Below are 21,494 nucleotides of genomic sequence, written 5' to 3' on the forward strand. Positions count from 1 at the left end.
AAGATGGATTAACATTAAATAATTAATTAATCGATCTAGGATTCTAGATCCAGAGATGCACACAAAAAGCAGAAGTTAACAGGATTAATCTCTTTGTTTAAATACTGCTAACACTTAGCGAATATAAATATTAATTTCTGCCTGGTTAAATTTGTGTTTTTGAGTATTTGTAATGGATTTACTCTCATAAGCACACATGTTCACAGTAGCTATCTTTACGTAGTTATTTTATGATAAAGTCCTGCATCCAGAGTGATGGATGTGTTTGGTGTGACCGCTGCTGGGAGTCCAGTACAGAGGAAAGTCAGCCCAGTGCAGGAAGTTTGGCTGTTGGCTTGATGTTTGTTCTCTGTTTGTGATGGGGACTCTGCTACGGTCAGATAAGAGGATTTGTGGTCAGCCAGTGTGCGTGCAGGAATTACCAGTCCCATAGCCAGCTGGGGCATTTTAAAGTGTGGCCTTATTTAATTAGCCTCTAGATAAGGCCGACTGGACTTCTCGCCTGGCCCTCGCGTTTTGGGTTGTGTTTGGCCGGCCAGCGGCTAAAGCGTTCCACTACTGAACTGGAGCTTTTCTTAACAAAAAGCTGTGTGTATGATTCAGTCTAAACACGCTGAGTCAAAGCCCGCAGCACAATGGAGCACTTTTCTAGTGTGTTTCAACTCGGTCTCGGTTACAAACTCTCAGACTTTGAAGTGCTGTGGCGCGACGGGAGGGCAAGAGAGTTCAAAGAAGGATTTGGAATCGCACAGCCTCTCTGGCGTGTAATCTCTGAAAAAGAAAAAAGATGGTGAAGGACAAACTGTTGGGAAACAGTTGAAGGATGAGGGAGGAAAGAAGCTCTAGTTGAAAGTCTGAGCACTGGGCTGTGGAGCAGTGGAACTGTGTTCCATCAAAAAATGATTGAAGTCTAACCAGTACTTTTGAGAAAGGCTGGTGTGGTGGTTGTGGTCTGGAACGTACAACTTTTATTCTATTTTTTTATTCCCCAATTTGATAGAACAATTACCCCAACCACTCCCATCACTAGGAGTTTGACCAGCACATGCCTCCTCTGATACATCTGAAGTCAGACCCCGCCTCTTTTCCAACTGTTGCTAATGCAGAATCACTGGGTAGTAATCAGAGGCATGACAGAAGCACAGGGAAAGTGCAGCGACCCAGGTTTAATACATCAGCTAACAAATGCCTGTGCTGACCAATGTTACACTAGAAGTCATGAGGAGAAGGAGGAGCAGCACCCTCTACCTGCCTCGAGAAAACATGGCTAATTGTGCTCTCTCCAAGTATGGGTGCTGATGTTGCCCAGATCAGATGGGATTCAGATCGTTAAATGGTAAAAATAATTGGTATTAGGTGGATACAACCAATAATCTCGTACATGTTGTCATGTAAAAAAAAGTGTGCATGTTTCTTTGTAGTGACAATAAAAAGTTGTAAAAAATGTATACTGACATTGCACAACCCATTGCACATTTTGCAGAGTGACTGTTGCACATGTGTACATTGCGATACAGATGCTAAAACAATATATTTTGCAGTGTTCAATTGTTTTTTCTTTAAAAGCCAGACAAAAGCAGGCTATTTAATTAATGCAATTGTAAAATAAATTGCGATTTCAATGATAACATCCCAAACATTAATCATCACTAATGCTTTTGACAGTTTCATCTAATCTGAATAACAATTAGATCCTAGCAGCAGTTTTTTTTCCAGAGGTCTCAAAAACACTCCCAAGGGATTATAGTTAAAGAGTTGACAAATATTATATTAACAATTATTTTGGTAGAAACATTAAATAAACAGCTGCCCACAATCATAGAGTCGTGTGCAATAGCTGGTCTTCAGGTTGAATGAATTTTTATCAATCCTAGCAACAGTAGTTATGACACTGCCCATTTGTGGGCCGGCCTAGCATTGCTACAAACTTCACTGCTAAAAACTTCTGAGAGAGAGAGAGAGAGAGAGAGAGACTCATTCCTTATTAAATCACAGAGGTGGGGTGTTTAGCAATGTGGTCATCTCTGTCCCAGCGGCCAGAGAACTGGTCTCTCCTCTCTGTGAACTCAACACTGCTGAAATATCTCAGTACATAGAGACATTTATTAGCAGACATTATTGGGATGTTTCACTGTCCTCCTGTTTAGTCAATATGCAGAGACAATTTTTTACACTCCTTATTGAAATGTGGGCAAAAAAAAGTTCTTCTGAATTTTACATTTGCAATTTTTAATTCTGTGAAATAAATTGCATCTTTTAACTGCATTTTAAAAATGTTTATTAAACACTTTTATTATTATTACTACTATTATTATCACTATCATCACATTTTGCTGGTCACACTGTTCTCAAATCCCATTATAAAATCTACTAGATATAGATTATATCTGTCCAGTATTATTCATTTTACTTCAGTCCTGGATATATGGAGATATTTGGAGTGCATTATTAGTATCATGACATTCTGAATCGGGGTGTGCCATATCATATTGTATGCAATAAAATAATTACATTTCCATTTTGTTGCAGTAGCTTATTCTTGAAATAATTTGTTTTAGTTCAGTGTTTTGTCCTATCGCCAAGAGTATCTTTATCACGAAAATACTATGAAATATTGTGATACTATTTTTAGGGCATTTCGCTCACTACTACTCAGCTGTGCTTTTCTAGTCACACATTCAGCTACCTAATCAGTGCAGTTTTTGCTATAAATATATATTAGTAGTGCCAAGCTAGTCATACTGTGCTATTTTAATTACAGATTTACTTTAGTATAGCTATTCTAAACATAAATATACTTATGCAGTGCAATATTAGACATAAATGTAACCCACGTGACATGTGAATGAAATGTAGAGGCAGTCTTTTGATCATCAGAATAAATGCTTTTGTTTATTTAGCATAGCCAATGTTAGATTACTTTCTTAGCCTTGTACAGCTTTTTCGACAACTTTTTGCTAGAAAAGTGCCAGTTTATTATGAGCTAGCATACCGAGACTAGGTATGATAAGTGATGCTGAATACTTTATTTTATTTGGTTTATGCAAGTAGAGTGTCAAAATAAAATACAAAAAAATCAAATGAATGTTTTCCATTGAAAAGTATTTGGTTCATCCAAATGACTTGAGTGCTTTGTGTGAAGTATGTTTTGGGCCTTAGACCTGCAAGTCTGCTCGTTGTGTACATGGGAGCATGAATTCCAGCTCCGGGAAGCATGTCATTAACTTTACAGAAGTTTTCAGTTCTGTATTGCAGTAGCTTTAATCTGTGAATGTTTTGGATAGGGTAAGAGATTATTTGCCAGGCTACTCTTTGCCAGAAACATGTGTAAGACTTGTGCGGAGTCCGGTTCATCCCCTCTCATCCCTGTGGTCCTGTCCAAGTGAGGGGTCTTATCTACTTGCTTTGTGTATGTGTACATGTGTGTGTTATGTAACACTGGATACTATAAAATGGGTCTTCCCGGGCCTGAGAGGGATTACAGATTAGGGCTGGCCAAACTTGCCGCACTGCAGTGGGCTTTGGTTCCTGGATCAGAACCAGCTGGAGTTCTGGTGGAGAGGATATACAGACGAGGCTGAGAGGCAGCTGGACTGGCTAAAGCACAACAGCAGTGTACAAATATTGAAACAACAACTAAATTAAATGGATTGCATGCAGCTAGAACCAGCAGTGATCTGTATCAGATGTTTTAGTTAGTTTACTAGGTTAGGTCTGTGTGATTGATGATTACTAATTGACAATCATAGTAACGATGTTATAATTGCATTTTGGGGGTGGTCAGTTAGGAAACTGTATGCATCAGCAGTATTACTATAGTTTAGCTGGTTAAGTCCTGCCTTCTCTTTACCACTGTTGTTCTACACATATCTGCATCAGCATCAACCATTGGGCCAACTGTTTTTACAACATATAAATTTCTACACACAAACACAGCTCTGGAAAAAAAATAAGAGAGCACTTAAAAATGATGTTTTTCCTTAATTTTACCAATTTAAAATCTCTGGAATATAATCAAGAGGAAGATGGATGATCATAAGCCATCAAACCAAGCTGAACTGCTTGAATTTTTACACCAGGAGAGGCATAAAGTTATCCAAAAGCAAGATGCATGAAAACCGTGATTTAAATCCAGGGTTATTCCACCAGATATTGATTTCTGAACTCTTAAAACTTTATGAATATGAAAGCTCTGCGTCTTTTTGTTATTTCAGCCATTTCTCATTTTCTGCAAATAAATGCTCTAAATGACAATATTTTTATTTGGAATTTGGTAGAAATGTTGTCTGTAGTTTATAGAATAAAATAATAATGTTCATTTTACTCAAACATTTACCTATAAATAGCAAAATCTCAGAAACTGATTTAGAAACAAGTGAATAAAAATGTGGCCTCTTATTTTTTTCCCCAGAGCTGTATAAATAAAGACAACATTTACCTTTGTTTTAATTATAATTTAATAATAACTATATTTATTAATTAAAAAAGTTTAAATGTTAAGTAAAAACCTTAAACAGTTTTTGTGCCTTAAATACATTTTCTACAATATGCCTGCCTAACCCCCAGCCCCCCCCCCCCATCCACAACATCCTATCCCCAATGGATGTCATTGTCTCCCAGTGTTCTCAATAAAAATATGTTCAGCCTAGTTTACAGAATCTGTCCAATTTTAGATTACATGAAATCTTAAAATCTTCTTTCCATTTTCTATAAAGTTACCGTTTCTGTTTTATTATGACACTAATGCTAAGCCTGTGCATTCACCTTGTGTTTGCTCTCTTTGTATGGGAGGTAAATGTTAGCATTTTCAGGTTGGTGGAGCACTGGGGATGTTGTGCTCCAGTACAGATTATAATGTCAAATAAAGGTCAGCGTCAAGTCGTTTGTTTTGTACCTGCTCTAAGAATGAACAGTCTGAATCGGGTTCGTAATGATGAAAGGAAGTGACTGTGCTCCTCTCAGTGCTAACTCAGCTAGCAGCCGAGCGGTGAATCAGTAACTCAGTGGCTGAAGTGGAAAGAACATTGAAAGCTTTAATTAGGCTTGTTATAGTGGAGGAAAGGTTATGTGTAGGTGGAATTGAATGGTGCATTAACACTATGTGTGTGTTCATGTTCTATTGTTAATGTTATTGTTGTCTAATGCTACATTTTGTTTATAATTCTCTTTGTGTGTTTTACAGCTATCATGTACGTGATGGGCGCTTTGGGTCCTGCAGCCGGATATCTGCTGGGCGGAGTCCTGATTGGCTTTTATGTGGACCCAAAAACCATCGTCAACATTGACCAGAGTGACCCTCGATTTGTTGGTAACTGGTAAGAATGCTTCTGTTATTCGTGCATTTGTGTGTTTTATCTATATACACTGTCAGCCAAAAGTTTTTTTAAATGTTCAATAATCTTTTTTAGACACTATTGAGCTGTGGAGCAGTGGAACTGTGTCCTCTGGAATAATTGTGATCCATCCAATACTTAATTTAATAAGGGGATTAGGTGGGGTGATGATGATCTAATGCTGTTGTCACTGAGTATGATCATATCCTTACAGCAATGCTCCAAAATCTACAAAAAAAAGAGAATTTTTGGAACCATCATCATCCTCTTTTTATTCACACATATATGTTTGAGCATCAGGAATAAAACATTTTTTAACATTTAAATCATGTGAAAAGGGACACCCTAGGAAGCTGAAGAGCTTTTGAATGGGACCCAAGCACAGAGATACGTATACCCCCCCCCCAATTCCCAGCATAAGCCTCTACCTAAAAGATGGTAAAAAATCTATTATAAGAACATAACATCAACAAAACAATATCACATTCCAACTATATAACACAAAAGAAACATATAATAATAGTGAATGTTTATACAAAAAATTATCACAACACATTAATCAAATTATCTTTTAAACATCTTTTCTAATGTAAACTTTCATTGGACAGTAAGGACAAAAACAGGATAAGCTGATTTTGGAAGTATCTATGAATGTACATTTTGTCCATGTAGTGTATATTTCATTTAGTAAGAAATAATTATGAATATAAATATTTCTTTATAATTTATATTTATAATTTATTTTGACCTTCATTGTTCTTTGTATAAGGCAGATTTTACCTTTAAAAGGGGATTTTATGTTTTTCTATTCCACATTATTACTAAAAGCACTTTGTCCACATTATAACTAAAAGCACTAGTCAAACCACTTTGGTGCTTTAAACCCCTGAAAGGTTTGAGTGCCGATGAGTCAAATCGCACCAAAATGGAGGAAGTGCCTGTGTTGTTCCTCTCAGGTGGAGTGGCTTTCTGCTGTGTGCAATTGCCATGCTGCTGGTCATCTTCCCCATGTTCACATTTCCCAAGAAACTGCCCCCTCGACACAAGAAGAAGAAGAAGAAAAAGATTGGTACGGACGACACTTCCAGCGATGATGACGTTGTGAAGGAGAAATCCAACAGCAAAGGCCAAACGGTCACCTCCTCCATGGGCTTCGGGAAGGACATCAAGGGTGAGTTCCTCAGGGTGACCCTTTTTAAATGTAAGCAGAGTGATTTTACAATTAAAGATCTGAGCTGGTATGTAACACACACTTTTACTAAGTGTGATTTTGACACTATACATAGTTATTCTGGGCCCAAATCCATACGGCCATCACAGGTCGAGAACAGAGGCTTATCTGCAGCACAGTAACAGCCCCGACTTCCCCGATATAAGGAAAACTGCCTTCAGTAAGGAGAGATTCTCTGATAAATAGCTGCGGTGTTCTCTAGGAAAGAAACAGGCCGCCTGCTTTTTCACCAAATGAGCTCCCAGGGGGCCACCTTCGCACGGCCCTCATCTCGCACAAGCACGGCTCTGCTGACTGTGCCTGTGGTAGCGCTTTTGTCTGATGGCATAGCCACTGTGAAATGGGCCCTAATGAAATATTATAGATTGATGATCCAAGTTAAAAGGTAGAAGTGAAAATTGCGTAACAATCTAATGTTTTTCGCTTTGGTGATTCGACTTTGAAGCTCCTCGTGGAGAATTGAGTGCATTTTTTAAGCACATCATGTGGTTAATTCATTAGAAAGACCTTCTAGCCTCAAAGACGGGTTTTTGGTCAGCTCATTAAGCTGCATTAAATGCGCTGATTGTTTTTGAAGTTTTGCTCTTGTGTAGTTCCCTAATGAGGTTTCATAAATAGTTTTATGGCCTTCAAAAATCAATATCAGACACTGATTACTTTCTGGATGTGCATTCTCATCTAGATGAGAGTGATTTCTCACAGAACCATCTCTTTTTGTTAATAGAGATACCTAGTTCATCCACACCTACACAACGCACTCAAACTGAGCTGGCATGTACCATAAATATGCGTCCATTTTACTTATTCTATTTTTTTCTCTGCTTAGGACATTTGTGTGAACTTAAGTACAAAAATCAGTAATCATTGATATTTTTTTAAATAATTTTATCCTCTTTTATTCCTGAGAATTAACCTTTTAAACTCCTTAGAACCATTAGTGGTCCCTGGCTTTTTTTTACCCCACTGCTATAAATTAGAAACAGCACAGCCAGCTTACACTGTTTCCATGTTTCCACCTACTAGTATGCTTTATTTTGTAATAAATTGCACCACATAACAAATTTAAATGTTTGCCATGTTGATGCAAAATACTTTCTAATTGTCGGCTTGTAAATTGCTTTTTAGACCTTAAATTGAAAAGTTGAATTCATGAAAATGCTGAATACTTTGTACCATATATGTACCAAATATATATATATATATATATATATATATATATATATATATATATATATATATATATATATATATATATATATATATATATATATATTAACCTCAAATTTTGTATTTCCTTGAATGGAGGAACAGAGGTTTTTGAATTACTAGTGGCAGTAGGCAGGTTTAACATAATTTTCACACTCATACTTTTTCATACTTGCAAAAATGTAATGAAATTAAGCATTTAGCATGACTTTTCATGCTTAGTATAAGTTTACTACCTCTTTACAAAAAGGCTGTATACCAGCTGACAAAATACAAGCTGTACAGGTCTAGGATAGTACTATTAACTGAGCTAACTTAGCATTAGCCTCTGGTTTTTTAACTAATGGCTTTTTCTCTGTGTAAATTTCAATTACATTGATTGAGAAGCACTGCTGAAATAATTTCATGATTAGATTGGCACTGCTGAAGTAAATATACTTTATTGGTAAGGTATGGTGTGTTAGGATAAAAAAACTTTACCTAAATATTACGTAAATATTTTTGAATTCTAGTTTTTAGTTAATTGTAGCTAATTGTAATTCAGAACTCTGGTCTCTAGTAGTAATGTAATGTAGGTTAAATAGTTGCTCCCATGTAAATGTTGTCATGAATGTGACCCCATAACCAGGTTGATTTAAAAAATGAGCTGCTTTTGCAGCTTAATTTTAAGTTCCTTATATGGACAGTTTAGCCTATAGAATGAATGGTCTTACTGTATTTCTAAAAATCTTTTTTTTTTTCCATCATATGACCTCTGTAAGTAATCCCTACTAAAATATCTGAGGCACTGCTGTAGCCTGTAAAAAAAGGTAAGGGCTGAGCTTATTGGAGGTCCTGAAATCTGGTATTAGCAGATCTGCTTGATTTGTAGCTATGAACAATGTAGCTTATGTACTGCAGCATTTAATTATTGCTGAGCACCTTCAAAATGCACTTATTAGCTCTGGTTGGCTGTGTTTCAGCTGTAACCATTCCATCCAGCCTCACATGCTAACATGGTCCACATGCAGTCACAGCCCTCCGATCTGATTAACATTATTAGAGCAGAGAGGCCACATAGGGTTCCAAGAACAGGGTGTAAAAGCTCCCTCCATAAATCCACCTTAACCCACTGCATTTTCAACCCTCCAGCTTCTAGCTACGTCTGTGAATTTATGTGCTATTGGCAGGCTCTTTGTTAATTAGTAGGTAAAGCGGACAGTCTTTTTGCTTTCAAATGTTGGGAATGCGCTCAGAGAGAGTGGGAGATGGCATTCAGGAGCAAATAAAAACGGCATGTTATAATGGAAACATAAACAAACTGTATTTCTTCCTCTAAAAAGGTGTATCTACTGTAACTGTATATTAACTCTTATTTAGAACATTTAATTAAAGAAATCCAAAGAGATACATGTTACACTCATGTGTGCACTCTGCTGTGTGAAGCTTGTGCACATAAAGGAAGTCAGATTTTGTTGGAAGTTGGGTGTAGGAATATAGGGAATAGAGCTTACGAAGGTGACGATAACAGGACATAGAAAGTTCTTTAGGCTTCTCACTGAGATGCAGTGTGAAACTCAAATAACTGGATCAAATTTATACAGTGTAACAGAAACAGAAACCCTGGTTTGGACCATATTCACATAGGCCTGTCACGATAAGAATTTTTTATGGACGATATATTGTCCCAGAAATTATTGCGATACACGATAATTTTGTCATTTTAAAATTATTAAATTCCACTGACATAAAAAGTATACACTTTTTAAAGACAGCAAAAAATTTTATAATAATTTTTTATAATGAGATTATATAATTATTTCTTCACCTATTTTAGTCCACACTGTGTGTATGGAGTCACAGTTATTGAAGCATGACCTCACTGTTATGTGTGTGAGCAAACATACAAATAAACACAACAGACGGAATCACGGTTATCAAAAATGATTGAAGTCAGGTTAATTTATTGAACGATAAATCGATATTGCAATTATTGTGTCAGGCCTATATTTACATAAATAGATTCTACACTAAAATCTAAAAGACGCCCCCATTTATAGAGTTGCTGAGACAGTAAATATTGAGTCAACCACTGTTTCTTTTTCTTCTGGTAGTATTTCACAAGGCTCAAAGTGACATCACATGGCTAATTCATTTTTAGTAGGATGTTAAGGTATAACATTGCTATCTTTGGTCATTTTGGTCTATAGTTATCACAGTAGCCACTCCAGAGTCCCCTGCATGCTAAGTAATCGCATCAATCACATACCATCTAATACTGCCAAAAAAAATCCTGGCTACAACTGGATTTTTAGCAGTGTTATTTAAAATGCTCTGAATTCTGAGTTGTATTATTATTATATGCTCTTCTTTCAGTTTTAAGCACATGGTGCTACAGTTGCTTCTCCAATGTTTACTATGATGTTCAATTCAAACAGGTCAATATAAGCCTTTTAATGGATGTGTGAACACATGTAAAGGATTGCCTGTGTGGCCAAGCCTGTTTGAACACTACAGAAAAGATTACTAAATTCACTTCAGCTTAATTGTTTTTTACATTTGGTAAGTGGTATTTGTACAGGATGTTATTCAGTTTTTAATCATTAATGTCGGATGCAAATGAGGGGAGAGCATTCTAGTGCCAAATATCTCAAAATCAGTAAAACACACTAGTTATGCTTTTTGAATGTGGTAAATGCTATATCATGACAGTAAAGCAGGTGGTACATTTGTCAGCCTGGCCCAGTGTCTCATGTTGGTGTTTGAGGGTTATGAGTAATTGAAGGTTGTTTGAGACAGACACTAAATCATATAACGAGAACCGGTAGGAGAACTGTCAGCAGGAGCAGGTCCCATGTGGCCTAAGATCCAGTAACAGTTCTCTGATGGCTCTGCCCTTGCTGTGCTCACCATAGAGGACACAGTCTCTGATGCCTGTTTGCTTCTATTTTTTGTTCTCTACAGACCTTCCTAAGGCAGCTGTGAGGATCCTCAGTAACATGACTTTTCTGTTCGTGAGTCTGTCCTACACAGCCGAGAGTGCCATCGTCACTGCCTTCATCACCTTCATCCCCAAATTCATCGAATCACAGTTCGGCATCCCTGCCTCCAACGCCAGCATCTACACAGGTATTAGAGCCAAAGCACTTGTTCAATTCTACATCTTTAATTATTTTGTATGCTATTTTGAAAAAAATAACTAATATAGTGTTAAGCATCACCTATTATGCATAACACTACAAACACTATATACAGCTCTGGAAAAAATGAAGAGACCACTTCAGTTCCGGAATCAGTTTCTCAAATTTTGCTATTTAAAGGTATATATTTGAATAAAATGAAAATTGTTGTTTTATTATATGAATTTAGAGCATTTATTTGCAGAAAATGAGAAATGACTGAAATAACAAAAAAGCCGCTGAGCTTTCAGACCTTAAATAATGCAAAGAAAACAAGTTCATTTACATAAAGTTTTAAGAGTTCAGAAATCCATTTTGGTGGAATAACCCTGGTTTTTAATCACAGTTTTTATGCATCTTGGCATGTTCTCCTCCACCAGTCTTACACACTGCTTTTGGATAACTTTATTTCACTCCTGGTGCAAAAATTCAAGCAGTTCAGCTTATTTTGATGGCTTGTGATCATCCATCTTTCTCTTGTTTATATTCCAATAGACCAGTTTGGTAAAATCAAAGAAACTCTTCATTTGAATGTGATCCCATTTTACTGTCTGTTAGTAAAAACCTTTTTTGGTGGCCACATAAAGATGTACATTGTAGACTCATTCTGGCTCAGAAAAACAACATTTCCAAGGAATCACTGAAAGCACAACATTGCCATGTGACATTCATGTCTATTACAAGTGTATATAAACTTCAAACCACAAGGTTACATAAGCCTTTGTAACGTCAGTGCACTAAATGGCCCTTATTCATCACAGTTGCGTCAAACAAGCACAAATTGGGAGGGACACAAGGACATACCAAATACTCCATTTCTGATTCATGAAATGATTCATAATGTGGTGTTACATCAAGATGAGCTTTGATATTTTAAGGCAAGTGTTGAATCAGTTTCTGTGCTAAGATACTAAGATACACAAAGTGATTAGTTGTATTGATATATACTGTTGCAAAATGAGAGAACACCTTTTTACTACACTACACTACCCTGACACCATTCTCATGGTTGCAACAAGGGATTCCGGTGGGAATGGGTTTTTAGTGGGTTTGTACATGTGTTTGACCCCCTTGTGCAGTGTAACACCCAGATGAGGCCATCACTTACATCCATTTGTTGGGTTCCCTTATAGAAAACTATCTGGTATCCATTTGGGCCTAATATGGGCATGCTATCTGGGTAGGCTGTGTTTTGTGATTTTGAGGCAGTAGTAATTTATTATAGTCTATTTAAAAAAATGCTAGGGTTAAAATGTATTATTATTTACAGATCCTTAAACAATGCTATTCAAATGCTATCCTTTACTACTTATATTCACTTTTATTTAAAATATAATGCAATTCATCCAATTAAAATGGACTAATTATGCTCTCTATAATTAAATGTACAGTTGTGTCAGTGTTGATATCACCATCATGCATAAAATTACTTATTTCCGATACAGTAAAAACATTCTCAGCATGTCCTGCATCTTAGTGCATATTCAATGTTTACTGTGTGAAAAATAGTCTTCATTTTCTCTTTTTAGAAAATACTGGCATATACCGATCATTCTGTATTTTTTAACTGCAAATCAAATATTTATGCTCTCATACACTCCAATTTACATGCTCTTCTGCCAGTTTTACCTTAAATATAAAAAATTATGATTGATGAATAATTAACTATCAGTGGAATTTCAGTGCGCTAGTTATATTCATATTACCATTTTAAATAGGGATCAAAGTTTTGCCGAACTAAATTTGCAACCCATCACTTTATCAGTCTTCACTTTCTCTCACAATTCTCATGTTTTGTCATATGTTCACTCAGGCAGGAGATCTGTGCTATTTTTGTTAAATTAATTAGATTTCAGTACACATGAATGTACACACTTCATACTATTTTGATCCATCACACTCCATACTCTCTCACCACCTCCCCAGTGTTTTAGTCAGAACGCTAATTTACACATTACACGGTTATGTATGAACATGTGAAAATGTATAGGTGTGATGAGCTTCCTATTATGGCTCTATCTGCTCAAGCTGCACAGAATAAAGCTGCTGCTGAATAAAGCAATCACACCGACATCACTGCCTGGGGTAATGTTCCAACCTCTGAGCTGAACAGTAGTCCATCACTGTGTGCTTTCCAAAAACAGCCTGAAGCTCACTCTGTTTCATTTACTTTCAGTCTGATTATCTGAAACACCAGAGGAATGCGCTAAGTAATCATCCTCCGGTCTTTTATTAAATCCAAGTGTTTGTGGACACCCCTGCTAATGAATGAAAGCAGTTACTTTAAGTTGCACCCATTGCTGACACACAGCCTGCCTACTCCCTGTAGACAAGTACTGGTACTGCCAACAGAATCAGTGTCTCTGGAGCAGATAAACAAACATGAACCTATTGGCACCGTGCCAGGTGTGGGCAGTTATATAATGATAAAAAAGTGGCAAAATTAATAAAAACCTGTTGAAACAGTGCTTGAATTTGTCACTTTAACTTTTTCTAAATGTTTTATTTTGCTCTGTTTGGGTTTCAGTGAAATATTTTTATTTCAGTGCATCCCTATTTCTTATAAAAAAACAGCATTTAATAAGTTTATCTTTGTGGGAGATGAGCAAGGATGATTCTAGGATCAGAGGTTTAGGGGTACTGAGCACCCAACAAATCCAGCCACACTGCCATCCCTAAAAAAAACATGTAACTGTAAATTAATCGGAGGAGAGTTCCCAGGAAAGGTGTGGGTGATATCAGAAGGCAGGTGTGTTACTTTCATGCACATTTTGCATATTTTTATCAAACATTCCTCCCACAGCTGAATCCCCCTTTATCTGGTCTAGTTTAAATAGCTAAAAGTGGGAAGCTACTCAAAACTGATTTTTTTTTCTCAAAACAGATTTCTGGGCAGCTGCTCACACTGAGCAGTAAAATCCCATCAATTATTTTCACATTACTGTTTTACCTGAACCTGAACCTGCTATTTACTGTAAACAACCCAATATTTATGACTGCCTCGCTGGACACACACACACACACACACGCACACAACATATCAGGAGTCAGTAGTCAGGAGCACTGTTTAGTTTTGTGTTTTCAGCAGAGATAAAGTCTATTATCATTTGTGGGGTGAGGATGGACTGCTATATTTTCCTTCTTAAATCAAGCTCCACTCTCACTTCTTAAACCATTCTCAAGTGTTTGTGTCCGTTCTTCAGTCCTTCAGATTGTTAAGGCTGTTGCTGCTTATATCAGTGCAGTGACTTCTAAAGCCCGGACTTTTGCATCATTAGTTGTATTTGGGTTGACTTTTTTAATTTAGCCAAGAAGATTCAAGCTAATAAACAAAAAGGAAAAAACAAAACTGGGGCTTGCACAAAATATGTTCCCTCAAAGAATATTGAATTATTTAAAGACATACCCACATAAAAACATAAACACAGTGACATATGTAGTATTTAAACTCATTAGAGTGACATTTGTTGCACTGAATTTGTTAGATGTGAATGGTGAAAGTGGTGTATAAATGGTGTATAAATGCAGGCTGTAATAAAATAAAAACACTAAACACTCAGACATTTAATATTAGAATACATGAGGCCTCTGTGTCACCATCATGTTGATTGGAACTAAAATATGTGAAAAAATATGTAAAATATGTTATTTTACAGTACTGAAAACACTGATTCCACACTTGTCCGGTACTGTAGCAGCACTATAGCAGCACAGATGCTCGCTCACTCAGACCTGCAGGCTGGGAGCCAGGACACTGGAGTGGGGTCACAGAGCAAATTCTCTCGCCACGGGGGTCTTGATGAAAGCTGTATGGGATCCAATCTTTAATATAACACTCAATACTGTATACAGACGGTATCTCCCCAGTGCTGCATGACTGTGGAGGCTTTAATGTGGTCCTGAGTGCTGTATTGTAGTGGGCTTTGTAATAAGGACAATATGGAGTGTCTGCGGCAGGAGAAACAGGAGGCACTGTGTGTGATACGTTGACCATATGTCAGTGAACTGGATGCTGGCAGAGCTTCATTTTCTGGGGCTTGTTGCAGTGTTACCAGGATACGCAGATAGGAGTGAATCGGGCCTATGGTTACTATGACTACTGTAGCGTATTCTGCCGTGCTTATGAATCACGGCTTGGGAAATCAACCCCCAGGTGGACGTCATCACTCAGGTACCTGAGGTTGTTTGTGGGCAGAGGTCCTCTTTCTCATTAGCATTTATGAACACTGGATATACACTTATCTTTAATAAGATTTCTTCCAGATACAGTTGTAGTTCTGTTCAGTAGGGAAATTAGAACCAAGAACAATAAATGATAAAAAAAATAGGAATGATATGGGCAATATTTATTGAGCTACAGATACAGAAGAAGTGTGTAATTTATGCGTAACGCAACATGCCAGGCGTCTCAGCATTAAGTTGTAGAGGTTCCTAATGGTGTAATTGAATGTAATTTAGTGTTGATAGTGTGTCCAGTAGTATTGCACACATTTTAATTAGGGATAGGTCTGGTGATTCAGCTGGCAATGACATAGTATCTTTATCTTTAAAACAAGCTTTTGAAATGGCACCAGTGTGTGGATGAGCATTGTCGTGTTGTAATAGTGCACTGGAATGGCATTCAGGCTTACAGGACCTTCTAAACAAGCGGCATTGACCACAGTGCCGCCACACGTGGAGTGGTTGGTTTTGGTGTTTTAGTTTTACTGGAAGTTTTGGTTGCAATTACACTGTTATAACGTGGCTCAAATGCATCTTCGATCACCTCCTGAAGTGTGTGATTGAATTTGTATCTTATTTAAATGTCTTTCGTGTGTTTACTCTTGCATTTTTATGTGGTTTGGCCTTATCCAGATACTGTATAATCCTGGTACTCATTAAGATGCAATAAGTGACTAGGTCTAAGGTTATGTTGTGCCAGCTCAAGTGCAGTTTAGACTTGAGGCAATAAATGGCGTGCAAATTTGATATGGTCACTAGCAAATAAAAAAACAAAGATGATTTGCCTGCAGTTTGAATTTTAAACATTTTCCCAAATTATCTGAAGAATGAGGTGATGACCAACCAGAGTAGGTTGTCCAGAGAAGTTGAAGAGCAGAGGAGTTTGTAAGTGAAGTGTGGAATCCTACACTTATTGAATCACTTGTAATTTCACATATAACTGGTTTATATTCAACTTTACCTTGAACCACTTCTCTTTAATTAGGTTTAATGTGTTTCCCTTGTTTTTGATTTATTTATAAGTTTTAGCCTGAAATAATTTGCCTTTTACCTTATTCTTTTACCTCAACCTGCGGTTTACTTTGGAAAAACAACCTAGTATAGTGGCTGACCACACACACACACACACACACACGCACATATTCTATTTTTCTGTAACATTAATTAGCTGATGCACATACAAGACAGTACTAGCTTGCACCTCATCTGCAGCATTAACTTATTAAAATATGAAAGCTTTAGACAACAGAAGCATTAAAATTGCTGTTTAATTTTGTGTGCCTGAACGTACTCCAGCAGAGAGAAATTAGATTATCATTTGCGTGTCAAGGGGGAGATTGCTGTATTTTCACTCTTAAATTTGTTTAATGATCTACTTCCCAAAATTTCCCAAGATTTTAATATGTTTTAATTTATCAGAGACACACATCTGTTTAGAAAAACAACAAAAATACAACTACTTGTTTCAGGAGTGCATGAGCCCCTTCTAATAAAGGACTAGTGACGCCCCTAGAAGCAGGCAAATAATGAACCAATTTCAGTCTGAAACAGACCTACTGTCGACATGGTTTATTTGTGTGGTTTTAAAATGTCAAAATGTTATCAATAGGTTATCATTAAAATGATGTTTAACCTATGAACATGAAACATCTTTACCACTCATTACATTGAAAAGACTTACTGAACTTACTGAACTTTTTTGCATTGTGTTAATTGTAGGTTAAACGAAATCTTTAACCTCATAAAGGCCTTATTAAGTTTGCATAATTAGCTCAGTGTAAGTATCTACTAATTAAATAGACAGACATTTGATAAACTGTTTTATTTATTATTTTTTTAATTTTGTTTTTTTTTATTGGAGAAGTCCATCAAAGAGAAACAGATAATACAAAAACTTTCATTATGCTCTCAGTGTCCATACATCTCGAACAATTGACAATGTTGTACAAAATAAAATAACAAAGGTAATTCTATTTAACAATGTAATCTGACTTCCCTAGGATGTAAATCACCATTTTTTAATCTATTTATTTATTTATTTTAAGGCAAATAACTATTTACAATAAAAGTGGGGAAGTTTCAGTACAAAGAAAAGAAAAGAAAGATCCAAGTCAGAGGTCATAGGGTCTACAAAAAATCAGGTCGTTGGGGTCTTATATAAACTAGCCATTTAGACCAGATCCGATTGAATTGATCAATTTGGATTCTTAATGAATAAGTAAGTTTTTTCCATTATAAAAATTTCATAAACAACATCATACCACTCTTGAATTTGAGGAGGCTTAGTAGATAACCACTTCCGTGTGATTACCTTTTTACTTGCAGCAAGCAGGATACTCAGTAATTTTGTATCATTTGAACACATGTCCAAAGAGAGATGCCCCCGGTAAAGAAAAGCAAAATCAAAGGGTATATTTAACTGAAATATAGAACAGACAGCCTGATAAATAGCCTTCCAATATCCAGACAATACAGTACAATCCCAAAAAATATGAAAATGACCTCCACCGTCTGTGCCACATAATCTCCAGCAATTAGACCCAGAACCCTGATACCTTTTCTGCACAGGAGTTACAAAAAATCTGAGGATGTTTTTCCAGCAGAATTCTCTCCAGGTTAAGGAACTTGTTGTTGCCCACTGCATTTGGCATATTTTACTCCAATCCTCCTATGACAGCGACATCCCCCCCTCTTTTTCCCATTTTTCCTTAATGTAAAGTGTTTTGTCATTCCTAAGAGAGTTGAATTCTTTACAAAGCCTAGAGATGAGGCCAGGACAGACACCTGATGTAATAGTTGACCAAATAAACTTAAGATTTCCTTTCTCATGCGCTTGTGGGTCGGCCTGTTTAATTAATTTATTAAAATAGGTTCGTACTTGAAGATATCTATAAAAATCCTTCTGTTCCAATCCATAGTTTTCTTTTAAAGACTGAAATGATTGAAATACTCCCTTTTGTAAAAAAGTAATGTATGTTGTTAGACCCCTCTTAGCCCACATTTTAAAGCCACTATCCACTTTATTGGGGGAGAAGTCACTGTCATGGGCACACCATCTCAACAATTTTATAGAACCCTGTGTATCACTTAGAGTAATTATCCTTTCCCAAATCTTCAAAGTTAAGCCAATCCAGGGATTCTCTGTATCCAAAAGTTGTTTCATTAATACTCTATCGGCTATCATAGCTTCCAATGGAAAATTGGGTGCCATTGCATTTTCAATTTCTTTCCATCTTGCTGCATAATAGTTATCGCACCAACATATTAAAGGCCTTAGCTGAGAAGCATAAAAATAATCTCGGAGGCAGGGGAGGGCGACACCTCCCTTCTCTTTTCCCAGCTGTAATGTGGTATATTTTATTCGAGGTTTCCTTCCCTGCCAAACAAATCGAGAAATCCATTTATCCCATTCTCTAAATTGTTGATCAGATATATCTATTGGTAGGCTCTGGAAAAGATAAAGTAATCGAGGTAGTATATTCATTTTGACTGTCTCTACTCTCTTAATTAGAGTAAGGCATGGAATTAAATTCCATCTTTGCAAATCTGCTTTTATTTTAACATTTAAGGGACCGTAATTAGCTTGAAGCAGCTCAGACAAATCCTTTGGTAAAACTACTCCTAAATACCTTGTATTATTTGCCTGCCATTTAAATGGATATGTGTCACATAGAGTTTTTGGTCGGACATAGTTAATTGAAATCACCTGAGTTTTTAGTATATTAAGTTTATATCCTGAAAGAAGCCCGAATTCTTCCAGCATAGTCATCAGTCTCCCAATCGAATGAGTGGGCTGCCCTAAGTATACTAAGACATCATCCGCAAATAATGCAAGCTTTTGCTCAACACCATAAACATCAATTCCTTTAATATTTTGATTTTGTCTAATTGCTTGACTTAGAGGTTCAATGAATAAAGAGAACAACAAGGGAGAAATTGGGCAACCTTGTCTTGTTCCACGTTCTAGCACAAATGAGTCTGAAAGGTCCCCGTTTATTTTAATTCTTGCACTGGGTTTATTATACATTGTTTGTACTATTTTAATAAACGTCTGATGGAAGCCAAATTTTTTTAAAACTTTATATAAAAAAACCCATCTAACCGAATCAAACGCCTTCTCTGCATCTAAACTCACTAACACTGCTTCAAGTTTATTTTGTTTAATGTATCGCATTATTTGTAGGGTTCTTCTTATGTTATCCTGTGTTTGTCGTTGCTGTATAAATCCGGTCTGGTCCAAATGGATAAGGTTAGGCAAAAACTGCTCAACTCGTCTTGCTAGAATAGATGTAAATAGTTTATAATCTAAATTAAGTACACTGATTGGCCTATAGTTACCACATTCTGATTTGTCTTTTCCTTCTTTGGGTATAACTGAAATAATTGCTTCCTTCCACGAAGGTGGGATTTCACCCTTTTCTAAAATCCAGTTCATAGCTGATAACAATACTGGAGCAAGTTCCTCTTTGAGTGATTTATACCACTCAGAGGTATATCCATCCGTTCCTGGAGATTTCCCCGGTTTCAATCTAGAAATGGCCAGATTTAACTCCTCAACTGAAATTTCCTCTAGAAGTGTTTCATTTTGTGAGTCTGTTACTCCTGGTAAATGCAAAGTATCTAGAAATGTATCAATCTGTAGGTCATTTGACATAGTGGGTTGGGAGTATAAATCTTTATAATATGCATTAAAACTTTCTTGTATTTTCTCCAATTTAGATTCAATCACTTTAGTTTTTGGGTGTCTAATTTTGTAAATAGTATTATCCGCTTGCTGTTTTCGCAGTCTGTAAGCCAAGAGTTTTGCAGATCTCCCCCCCACTTCATAATGTCTTTGTTTTAAGAACAAGAGTTTCTGCTGTATTTCCAAATTATATATCTCATTTATTTCATGTTTTAATGTATTTATTTCCTGCTTCAGTTTTGTCTGGGATGTTTTGTAATTCATTGTCTGTAATTTTTTTAATTGTGTCTGCATTTGTTCTAATTTCTGAGACCTTAATTTTTTCTTAATAGAAGTCATCTTTATGATTTTTCCCCTCATGACCGCTTTCATAGCATCCCATAAAATAGGCGGTGAGACTTCTCCATTGTCATTTTGTGCTAGGTACTCTTTTACGTCCATTTTTAAACCCTGAACTGTCTGAGGATTATTTAAAATAGTTGAGTTCAGCTTCCATAATGTTGATCTACGTTTCCTATCCAAGATTAATGATAAATAAACCGGGGCATGATCAGACAAATCTATTGTACCAATATCGCAATCCCTAACCTTGTACTTATCCCGACTAAACAGAAGAAAATAGTCTATTCTTGAGTATGTTGAGTGTGGTGAAGAATAATGTGTATAATCTCTACTAGATGGATATGTTTCTCTCCATATATCTATTAATCCTAATTCTTTCATCATCATATTTATTTTCTTACATGTAGAGTTTTGTTGAATGCTTACTCCAGAAGAATCTAGATTTGGATTCAGACGAATATTTAAATCCCCCCCACAAATCAGTGTACCCTGGCAACTAGCCATCAAATTAAATAACCTTTTGAAAAAACTCCAATCACTTCCTGGAGGAGCGTACACATTTAAAAGTGTTATTACTGATCCCTCTATTTTGCCTGTAACCATTACAAACTGTCCATCCTCATCTGTAACATCTGATATATGTTCATATGACAGTGCATTTGACACCAAAATTGCTACTCCTCTTCTATGTCCTGCCTTATATGAGGAAAAATACAAATGCTTAAAACCCATTGACTTTAGCTTAACATGCTCTGCTTTGTTTAGATGCGTTTCCTGAAGTAACGCAATGTGTGCTTTATCTTTTTTTAATTTGGACACAATTTTACGTCTCTTAACTGGATTTAGGACCCCATTGACATTGAAAGAAATAATTTTTATAACATTATTTGTTTGCATTCCCCTTTGTATCGAAAATAAGCAAATACAGATAAATGTACATACATAGACCGACCTCCTCCTATTTCCTCTGTAACATAGTTAGAAAATCCCCATCGCAATAAGAACAATTGCAATTTCACTAGAAATAAGTAAAACAATTTTAAGCAAAGAACAAATGAAAATGACTTTGGTAGTTCCGAGAATGAGGTCTTAATGCAGACCTTGTAAAAGTCAACAGATCTAGAGGGATAACCTCTACTTTTTGTCTTTTTAAGAGGGCCCTCCATGTTTTGCCTTTACTGGCATCTCCTATCAATCCCGACTAAATTAGTTCACTTTAATATACAAGGATGCATTTTCTCCTGCCGTTTGTTCGTTTTCCATAACTAAACCCTGGTACCTGATTGAAGAGATTGTTCTGGTCTTGTCACCTCGCTAGT

General features: G+C 36.4%; 1 protein-coding gene across 1 annotated transcript in view; it reads left to right on the plus strand.

Moving 5' to 3' along the window:
• LOC103042093 (solute carrier organic anion transporter family member 5A1) overlaps positions 1 to 21,494 on the plus strand; it is a 94,576-nt gene that overhangs the window by 52,182 nt on the left and 20,900 nt on the right. The window contains exons 3-5 of the mRNA XM_007253551.4: positions 5,183 to 5,315; positions 6,290 to 6,504; positions 10,714 to 10,878. Of these exons, the coding sequence (XP_007253613.3) occupies positions 5,183 to 5,315; positions 6,290 to 6,504; positions 10,714 to 10,878 (513 nt within the window). The remainder of the gene's footprint in view (positions 1 to 5,182; positions 5,316 to 6,289; positions 6,505 to 10,713; positions 10,879 to 21,494) is intronic.

Source organism: Astyanax mexicanus, chromosome 1 (genome assembly GCF_023375975.1).
Source record: "Astyanax mexicanus isolate ESR-SI-001 chromosome 1, AstMex3_surface, whole genome shotgun sequence".
Classification (NCBI taxonomy): Eukaryota; Metazoa; Chordata; class Actinopteri; order Characiformes; family Acestrorhamphidae; genus Astyanax; species Astyanax mexicanus.